The sequence below is a fragment of the Pan troglodytes genome, chromosome 4 (assembly GCF_028858775.2).
Source record: "Pan troglodytes isolate AG18354 chromosome 4, NHGRI_mPanTro3-v2.0_pri, whole genome shotgun sequence".
NCBI lineage: Eukaryota > Metazoa > Chordata > Mammalia > Primates > Hominidae > Pan > Pan troglodytes.
The window spans coordinates 74,976,440-74,986,927 of NC_072402.2; the positions used below are offsets into that span (position 1 = coordinate 74,976,440).

Below are 10,488 nucleotides of genomic sequence, written 5' to 3' on the forward strand. Positions count from 1 at the left end.
GTGAGAAAGCAGTACAAAGGAAAGAACAAATTAAGAGCACTCTTGGCCAGGCACAGTGGCTCACTCCTGTAATCCCAGCATTTTGGGAGGCTGAGGCAGACGAATCACCTGAGATCAGGAGTTCAAGACCAGCCTGGCCAACATGGTGAAATCCCATCTCTACTAAAAATACAAAAATTAGCCGGGCGTGATGGCGGGCACCTGTAATTGCAGCTACTTGGGAGGCTGAGGCAGGAGAATCACTTGAACCCGGGAATTGGAGGTTGCAGTGAGCCGAGACCATGCCATTACTCCAGCCTGGGCGACAAGAGTGAAACTCCGTCCCAAAAAAAAAATAAGAAAGAAAGAAAGAAGGAAAGAAGAAAGAAAGAAAGAAAGAAAGAAAGAAAGAAAGAAAGAAAGAAAGAAAGAAAGAAGAAAGAAAGAAAGAAAGAAAGAAAGAAAGAAAGAAAGAAAGAAAGAAAGAAAGAAAGAAAAGAGCACTTTCCTGGGCCCCCTTAAGAAAGCATTACTCAGGGAGCAGAGAGCTTTAGGAGACCCAGGGGAGGTGGGCACTGAGAGTTAATGCTGCTGCAAAGCTGCAGAAAGCTGAGGAGGAAAGGTGGTTTGGAGACAGTCCTTCAGCTCTCTGGTGGGCAATGACTGTGCCACTCAGGGGAGAGTGGCTTTTCTGAGTAATGTGGGCTGTTTACTTTGGAGCATTTCATTTCATAACGATGCAGTTTTCAGCTAAAGTCCCAGAGTCCCCTTGAAAAATTAAGAACTCTCTTTCCGCCTAGTAAAATGACCCGATTCATTCAGCCAGCAGTTACCGTAGGCCTCCACGGCCTACTCAAGCACTTGGAGATCCATCAGTGAACAAGCAGGACAGAGTTCCTGCCTCTTGGAGTTGACATTCTTTTAGAGAAGACAGACTATAAATAACAACCCTAAGAAATCAGTTAGATGGTGTGTTAGAATGTAGCAAGAATTATGGTGGAGGGGGAGGCACAGGGCAGGGGTATCTGGATTAGGGGCTGGGGAGGAATCTTGTTTTAAATAGGGAGGTCAGGTGGGACTTGTGGATAGTGACATTTGAGCAAAGACTTGAAGGAGATGTGGGAGTAGCCACAGGGTGAGAGACATTTAATCTGGTATTCTTTGCCTACCTATATTGCAGGTAAAATGCAAATTGCTCTATAGGCCAAGGGTCCAGGCAGAGAGGGGACAGCCAGCACAAAGGCCCTGAGTTCTTGACTGTTTAAGCTATAGTTCTCAAGGGATGGTGTTGCCCCTAGGGGAGATTTGCAATATCCAGAGATACCTTGATCTGTCATGACTAGGATGGGGGATGCTATGGGCCTTGTATTAGTCTATTTTCTTACTGCTATGAAGAAATACCTGAGACTGGGTAATTTATAAAGGAAAGAGGTTTCATGGACTCACAGTTCCACATGGCTGGAGAGGCCTCACAATCATGGCAGAAGGCAAAGGAGGAGCAAAGTCACATCTTACATGGCGGCAGGCAAGAGGGCATAGGCAGGCAGGGGAACTGCACTTTATAAAACAATCAGGTCTCATGAGACTTATTCATTATTACCAGAATAGCACAGGAAAAACCTGCCCCTGCGATTCAATTACCTCTCACTGGGCCCCCTCCCACAACATGTGGGGATTATGGCAGCTAAAATTCAAGATGATATTTGGGTGGGGACACAGCCATACCATATCAGGCCTCTCCTGGATGGAAGCCAGGGATGCTGCCAAACATCCTACAGTACACAGGACAGCCTCCCACAATGAAGAATGACCCAGCCGAAAAGGTCAGTGGTGCTGACACTGAGCCCCGTGTTTGAGGAATGGTAAGGAAGCCAGGGTAGCTAGACGGGAGGGAACAAGAGGAGAAACAAGAGAGGAGGTCAGAGGTAATAAAGGCTGGAGGAGAGGGGCAGTCAGGTCAGGTAGGGCCTTTAGGGCCAGTGTGGATTTGGGCTTTTTCTCTAAGAGTAACAGAGAGTCATTGGAAGGTTTTGAGCAGAGGAGGTTATGTTCTGCGTTTAAAGTATCCCTCTGGGTGCTGGGTAGAAAATAGATCGAAGGTGGGTAAGGGTAGAATGAGGAAGCCCAGTTCAGGGGCCACTGTGGTTATCCAGGCAAGAGGTGACAGGGCTTCAGCCAGTGTGGAAACAGCTTTGTGACTTCCGTGCAGCTGATCCTGCCAATGCTAAATTTCAGATAGCAGCTAGGCATTCTACGGATTCCAATCACCAGTCTTTTCATTATTATATATCATATGTTTTATATATTACACACACACACACACACACACACTCTACATACACGTGGTTAAGTTGCTTTTGCTAGATTTTGTTCTATAGGAGGGATACCTGATATATTTTAACAATTAAATAGGTTAGGTTTATGACAAAACAATTTGACATGGGTTAGACATAATGTAATCTTTCTATGCTTTAATACAATCTTGGCAAAAAACATTTACTCTTGCTGACAACTCTTCTGTGGTTTATTTCTCTAAGCCACTTAGAATCCTAAACATACTAAATGACCTGAAAAATGAGGTGAGGGGGGCATAAGAGGCCTAATACCCAAGAAACAGGTGTTTGAATTGTTTTTCCCCCCCGTTTAGAAATTTATTACATTGTTCCATTAGTTACTTTTCTCTGCTGACTTGATCGGCCAAAGCAAACACTGAAATCCAGCAGAAAGCACTAAGAGACTGCTGATTTATACTTTCACCAAAGGTCTCAGACATCTTAGTGTCCCTGCATCCTTCCTCCATGTGATCTCCCTAATGAGCCTCTTGTCCTGCTTGCAGCCAGACAGTGGGAGCCATGTGACAGCTTGCAGCTGAGGCTGGACCTCACCCTTGGGGGCAGGGCTGCTTCTATGCACGAACAGCATCTCATTTCATTTATTGCTGTGATACATAAATGCCATTTTACTCTATCACTGGACTTTTTTGTTAAAGTCATGCTGTTCAAAGGAAGCGGTAAATTAGTCTTTTTGTTAGTAAAATATAAACTGTTTTCCTGTTCCTTTATGATTTTTAAGGAAATTTTAAACTATAGTTGCATTCCTGAGCTCTTCATTTGTTCTGTCAGAATGGTTCTTGTCCCACTCAGCCACACAGAATCAAAGCAAGTTTCAGGGAAGAGCACTCAGTATTCCAGATAAAGGTAGCCATAGTGGAAGGCCTCAGTTTTTTCACCCTCTAAGACGGTGTCTCTCAAAGTTTAGTGCGTGGATCTTTGGTGTGTGGATCTTTTACATTAGAATTCCTTGAGGCTTGTTAGAAATGCAGATTCCTTGGTCCCTCCCCAGACCAAATGACTCATTGTCTCCAAGGGTAGGGCCAAGAATCTCCATGGTAGTCAATATCCAGGGTATTTTCCTGCATATTCACATTTGAGAACCACTACTCTAGGTTGTGTGACTAGGCAAGAAAAATGCCCCTAGAAGATTGGCCAGCTCACAGCAAGCTCTGCATGGACTTGTTAAAAATGGTGAATGTTATTCAAATGAAAACTACGCTTCTAAGGATTTGTTTTCTTCGAGAAAGTATGTCACCACCACATTAGTCTCCTCTTCCAACTAAATCATCTTTCTTCTGTGCATTTTTGCCTCTGTTTTTGGGGATTACAGTGGTCCTATAGCTTAATCGGCTGATAGTTTTGCTGTGGGTCCAATTTTTGCTGACTTTAGGGGGGCACTTTGATCTTGAAGACGGCTTGAAATGATCATTTTGTCTCATGTGCCATTTTCTCTTTTCTTTTTGAACAGCAAATATGCCAGAGGATTATCCTGATCAGTTCGATGATGTCATGGATTTTATTCAAGCCACCATTAAAAGACTGAAAAGGTCACCAGATAAACAAATGGCAGTGCTTCCTAGAAGAGAGCGGAATCGGCAGGCTGCAGCTGCCAACCCAGAGAATTCCAGAGGAAAAGGTCGGAGAGGCCAGAGGGGCAAAAACCGGGGTTGTGTCTTAACTGCAATACATTTAAATGTCACTGACTTGGGTCTGGGCTATGAAACCAAGGAGGAACTGATTTTTAGGTACTGCAGCGGCTCTTGCGATGCAGCTGAGACAACGTACGACAAAATATTGAAAAACTTATCCAGAAATAGAAGGCTGGTGAGTGACAAAGTAGGGCAGGCATGTTGCAGACCCATCGCCTTTGATGATGACCTGTCGTTTTTAGATGATAACCTGGTTTACCATATTCTAAGAAAGCATTCCGCTAAAAGGTGTGGATGTATCTGACTCCGGCTCCAGAGACTGCTGTGTATTGCATTCCTGCTACAGTGCAAAGAAAGGGACCAAGGTTCCCAGGAAATGTTTGCCCAGAATGGAAGATGAGGACCAAGGAGGCGGAGGAGGAGGAAGAAGAAGAGGAGGAGGAGGAGGAGGAAGGCAGCCATCATGGGAGCCTGGTAGAGGGAGATCCAGCTACAGACAACTGGACAGGAGAGAGAGAAAACAGCCCTCTGGATTCTCCAGGATGGCAGCCGATGTCACTAGAAGCTCAGGGCTGATGTTCCTGGTTGGCTATTGCCACCATTTCAGCTGATACAGTCCACCATCACTGATTACCGGCGCGGTTGCGGTGGATGCACTTGAACCAAACCAGTGTATCTCCTGTGATTTGTTTTCATGTGTCCGAAGACACCAGGGAAACAGAGATCCTGGTGGTGTTCCTTGTTATTACGTTTTACTGCTGAAAGTAAGAGGTTTATTTTTCTGTCACTCAGTGGAGACATACCCTGGAAAGGAGAGGGAAAAAAAAAAGCAAAGATACAAGAGATAATCACCTTTGCATTTGAAAGTTGAGGCCCGAGGTTTACTACAACCAGCATTTTTGCCAACGGTTGGTGATTGATTTCCATCACGGTGTGTGGGGTGGGAAGAAGTTGGCTAGGAACCAAAAAGGCTGTGCTCATGATTAAACACAAACCTGAAGGTATTTCCTTTATGTCCTTGGAAACAGGAAACGAGTTGTGGTTTTCGCCAGCATTCTTGTAGGAGAGAATCGGGGAAGGCCCCGAACTGCCCCCGGGCAGGGAGAGCCCCTCAGGCCTGTTGGTTTACAGAGAGACAGATGTTACATACCCAGCTCCGTTGATGCGTGGTCACCAGTGACCAGAGAAGCTACTCGATGCAATGCATCTGTTTCAGATACAGAAATATAGAGAAGATATTTATTGAAATTTAAGTTATTGCTATTTATTACCGTTCACTAATGAATTTCTCTTTTTTCCCTTATTTATTAAAGTTTCTTTTCAAAGGTGCCAAAGTATATGTGCTCGCAAAATGCAAAGAAAGGTGACAAAAGGAAATTTGAATTGGGAACAAGGGTCCATGCTTTTCAAAGTATTAAAAAGTTTTTTGCTAGGCAAAAATCACTTACTTTACCTTTTTAAGAAAATTTGTCATTAATTTTCCCCAGATTTCAGCATTTTTCCCAATTTTTATTTGTGGAGCATCTCAGGCAAGCCCCCTTTCCTGGAGCAGCGTGCAGAGACCACTGGCACTTGACTGTATTTCTTCCTTGCTCCATTGCTGAACAGAAATGTCGTGGGCTCCACTTCCTGTTGTATTTAAGCTCTTAGTCCCCTCCACGTATACCTATCTGTACTATGCATAACCATATGTAGAAAAGGTTCAGTTCCTTTTAGTAGGTAGTCCTGGATTTAATGCTGACCTAAAAGTAATGTCAACAATGCTGTCAGGTAGCTACCGTTTTACCGACTCCCTCCATCCCTGCCCACCCACTGCCCTCCCGAGAATATGCTGGCTGCCCAGTGCAGCCCGGGAGACACAGGGGCCTTCTAGAGGTAGGGTCTACCAGGTCCTATACAACCCCTGGGCTGTCACCGGGGGTCAACAGCTGCTGCTCCTATATATCCAAACACCTGACAGCTCCCTGGGGAGCAGATGGCTGAGAAGGGTGCTGAGGAAGCCATATTTGGACCAGCCACAGCCGCACACATGGAGCCTCATACTTAGGAGCGTGCTGCCTTTAAATGAAGGTGGTCGGGGCCAGTGCAGCGGCTCACACCCATAATCCCAACACTTTGGAAAGCCAAGGTGGGAGGATCTCTTGAACCCAGGAGTTTGAGACCAGCTTGGGCAACATAGGGAGACCCTGTCTCTACAGAAACTTTAAAAATTAGGCAGGCATGATGGTGCACACCTGTGGTCCCAGCTACTCAAGAGGCTGAAGAAGGAGGATCACTTGAGTCCAGAAGGTCGAGGCTGCAGTGAGCTGTGATCATGCCACTGCACTCCAGCCTAAGTGACAGTGCGGTACCCTGTCTCAAAAAAAAAAAAAGAGGTTGGAGCAGGAGGAAGCATAGGGGCGGGAACAGCCACCTCCTCCATGCCCTAGATTGTGAATTTATCGGGCAGCCAACACATGTATGACACACTAGGCCCTGTATTACAGCTTGTTACACATTTCATAAAAGGGATTTTCATTAAGGAGATAATCTATTACTACCTACCTTAGTGGCTACTAGTATAAAACTATGACAGATTTAGCAATTAAATGAAATACTGGCCTCCATCAAATAATCATAGTAACAAGAAGCAGCAGTTACCAGACATCTGATCCCCTTCCCCCAAAATACCCAAATTCTTCATGGTTCTGCCCTTCTCTGTCCTTTCTGCTCCCCTTGCTCGCCTGGGAAATGGAGGAAAGGCCTTCCCTCTCACGCTGTCTTGGGATCTTGCTGAGAATTCAGACTGCTCGAAACAGTGACAAACCCCAGCCATCCAGTCATTCGTGGAGCACAATTTGGATGTGGCCCCAGGGGCATCTGTCCCATTCAGAGAACCTTGGCAGTGCGATGGCCACTGTTCCCAGGCTTCAACCTCAGTGACCCCCACCCAACAACTCCCCATGGAGAGTCCCTGCCCAAAAAAGCTGTAGGATCCAATGGGTGTCGATAGCTCATTCCCGGCATCACCTACACACCACAAGCAGGTTTTAATGGAAGCAAGTTGCTCCACCAAATCCACAAAAGGGTAAAGTTTGTGATTTTTCTTTATCATTGCGATCACCATCTGATACAGTAAGGAGTGCACTTGTTTGGAAGTTCTGACTTCTCTGATCTGTCTTGGTCGTTTGTGTTATACAACCAAAGTTCTCTACAGACTTTATTTTTGTACAATATCGTTTTGTAACTTTTTACAAATAAAAACTCATTTCTATTGCTCTCTGTACTTCTGTACTTCCTTGCATGCACTGGGCCAAGCAGCCATCCACAAGTATTTATTAGGAATCACCCCCTTCTTACCACACAGCCCACTGGATGGTCAGTGGCCTTGCCTATCAACTCCCAGCAACCAATCACCACTCAGGAGGGACAAAACTTGCAAAATTGTTCTTATTCATTCAACAAACTCTTATGGTGTGCCTACACTGTGCCAGGCACTCTTCCTGGCACCAGGGCTCTAATGGTGACCAAAGCAAAAACCGCTGTCCTCCTGGAGTTATTTTATTTGCGGGGAGACAGACAACATTCAAAAAAGTAAAATATGTAGTGATCCCTGTGTTGAGAAACGCTAAAAGAATACAAACAGGATCCTATAATATAGACACTAACAGGGGAGCTTGCTTTAATTAGAAATGACTTTAAGACCGAAGTTAAGAAACAGTGCCAACAGATCAGGAGCGTCCCAGGCAGAAGCAGCAGCTTGTATGAAACTGAGTCACATCACAGACTGCCTTGTGACTATCAAAAGGCGGCCTTGCATGGTGCTCTATGGCTCTTCTGCATGGCCCCAGCCTAGGCTGCCCCATGGATGGCATTTGTGCTGCACTAGCCTTTGCCTGAAATACCCCCTCTTCCCGATGCACGCCGTCCCTGCGTGGAGACTTGGTGGAGTCACGGGTACCAACTTGTGGATTCAGGCATTCAGAGTCCTTCTGCCAGGACTGGCTGGAAGAGGCTCCAGGGTGGTGCTGAGGCCAGCTGCGTTTTCTCCAAGCCAAAATTCCAGTCCAAAGTCAGTGACTTGGAGCGGGAACATAAGATGGTAAAACTCCTGCTTACCTCCTCTCCCTTTTTAGAGCTATTTTCCCAAAGTATGTCCAGGATTACTTACCCAGTGAGATGCTCCTCAAATTTAAAAAAAAAAAAAAAAAGGGAGGAGGACAGGATGGTTCTCTGATCAAATAACTTTGGAAAATACTGAGTTAAATAGCATCAACCCATGCTTTAAGGTTTAAAATATAACTGTAGAGCTTATCAGAGCCTTTATTGGGCCAATGATTGTTTCACAGTCCAGGGGAGGGTGTCGTGTGCAGAATTCCCCATGTAGACGTGACCATGGATCCATGGGTTCATTGTTTTGTCTTCTTTCTCATCACACCTGGTGACCACCCTGGAAACTATTTTGGGCCATCTTGCCTGTTCCTATGAGTTTCATGGTGAGTCACGAGCTGTACTAGAGATTAATAAGAGGCAGAAACTACTGGGCAGCTCCCTACTGGGAGGGCACCCCTCCCCAAACACACAACACACACACACACACAGACACGGTATTTGGACCCTGGTTTCTTGCACAGCATGAATAGCAAAACAATTAACCAGTGGTCAACTTTAGAAACTTCCCTCAACCAAGAAAAGTAGAATGTGCTGAGAGCTGGGAAGTCCCCAGCAGCCTGGGGGCGCCTGCACCGTGCTCCCCCGTCCTTGTTGGGCTGGAGCTTTGCTGGTCTGCAGCCCTGAGTGCGCGCCACCCCTCACTGCGATCCCCAGAGGGAAGGCCATGCTGTTGGCCTCCAGCTCTGAAATCCGCGCTGCAGAGAAGGGTGGAAGAGCACTGGGTGAGGAGCTTGGATACTGGTCCCGACCGCCTTATGTGGCTTGTGCCCATGAGATCATCTCAGGCCAACTTTCTGCTGTGTTAAGGAGGCACTCTGGGGGACCGTGAGTGTGGAGTGAAGTAGGTTAAAGTGAACTTTTAAAAGAATCAATCCATTCCCGAGATAGAGGTGGAAAATCAGAATTTCCTGAACCTACGTCTGAAAAACAAAGCCCTTCCCTTCGAACACAAGATCCTCCGTTGGCCACGGCCGATGTACTAGCTGACACCAGAATCCCTTGGGAGGGGGAATCCTGTTGCCTCCACTCATAGTCCACCCAAGGAGGGGGCGTGGGTTTTAGCCGAGGGTCTCTGGCTTTTTTCCATCAGGTAATGAAAAAGCCCCAAGGGTCTTCTTGGGACACACGTTTGTTAACAGAAGCGCTGCTGGAATCCCAGGCAATAGTTAACTCATCTTTAGTCTCAGCCTCACAACATCCTGAATGAAATGAAAACCAAATGCTGCCAAGTCATCCCTGAAAACAGACAGTTGGGGAAACGAAGGGCAAGCACACATTTACTCATATTTACTCATCTAAGACAAGGAATACACTGTCACGTCCCTGGCCACGGCAGCTGAGTGGGATGAAGATGGGACTGCAGCTGCAGGGAGGAGTCCGTGATACCCCGAAAGCGAGACGTGCAGGGAGAGGTGTGGCGAGAGCGCTAGAATGCCTCAGAGAGAGCCGCAGGTGGGATAAAGAGCCGGAAGGAAAATGAATCAGAAACAGCTACAGATTAGTGTTGCCAGAGAAAATACAGGACACCTAGTTAAATCTGAATTTCAGATAAGCACGCACAATTTCTTAGTACAAGCATGTCTCATGCAACATGTGGGACATGAGACATGTGGAACATACTCATGCTTGTTATAACAAATAATATATATTTGTAATTTGTCTGAAGTTCAAATCCAAGTGGGCATGCTGTATTTTAATTTGCTAAATTTGGCGAAAGTTACATTGGAGCTGGACCTTGCATGTGAGTAGGAATCTGTCACGTGGGCCAGGTCAACACAGGCTGGGATGGACGACAGACACTCCAAGCAGGAGGAACAGTGCGACCCAAAGTGTCAAAAGGGCAGGGTGGTGGGCTCAGAGTGGGCTAAGCTATTAGACACAGCAAACACAGTGCCTAGGGGCCCAAAAACTTTTTAAACATTTTTCAAATCAAAAGAAAAATAAATATAACAATAATGCATATATAATAATTAACCCAGCTTAGATTGTACTTGTCTATAGCAATGCAGTTATATATTTTAATGCAGAAGGGGCCCACAGAGGCAAAAAAGCCCAGAGCCCATGAAGAGTCATCATGCAGCCCTGGGTGCGCTGCTAACAGCAAATTTTCTGTGTCCTCTGCTTCCAGTTTCCTTCTAGTTTTCTCTTTTTCATGAATTATTAAAGCCAACTTTGTCCTTAAAAAAAAAAAATCCCAGCACTTTGGGAGACCGAGGCAGATAGATCACCTGAGGTCAGGAGTTTAAGACCAGCCTGGCCCACATGGTGAAACCTCATCTCTACTAAAAATACAAAAATTAGCCAGGCATAGTGGCGCACATCTGTAGTCCCAGCCACTCAGGAGGCTGAGGCACAAGAATCGCTTGAACCCAGGA

General features: G+C 45.9%; 1 protein-coding gene across 2 annotated transcripts in view; it reads left to right on the plus strand.

Annotated features, from left to right (window-relative positions):
- GDNF (glial cell derived neurotrophic factor) overlaps positions 1 to 7,226 on the plus strand; it is a 28,084-nt gene extending 20,858 nt beyond the window's left edge. For both annotated transcript variants that reach the window (XM_526944.8, XM_009449253.5), the window contains exon 3: positions 3,781 to 7,226. In XM_526944.8, coding sequence (XP_526944.1) covers positions 3,781 to 4,265 — 485 coding nt within the window. In that variant the 3' untranslated portion in view covers positions 4,266 to 7,226. The remainder of the gene's footprint in view (positions 1 to 3,780) is intronic.
- The last annotated feature ends 3,262 nt before the right edge of the window (positions 7,227 to 10,488 follow it).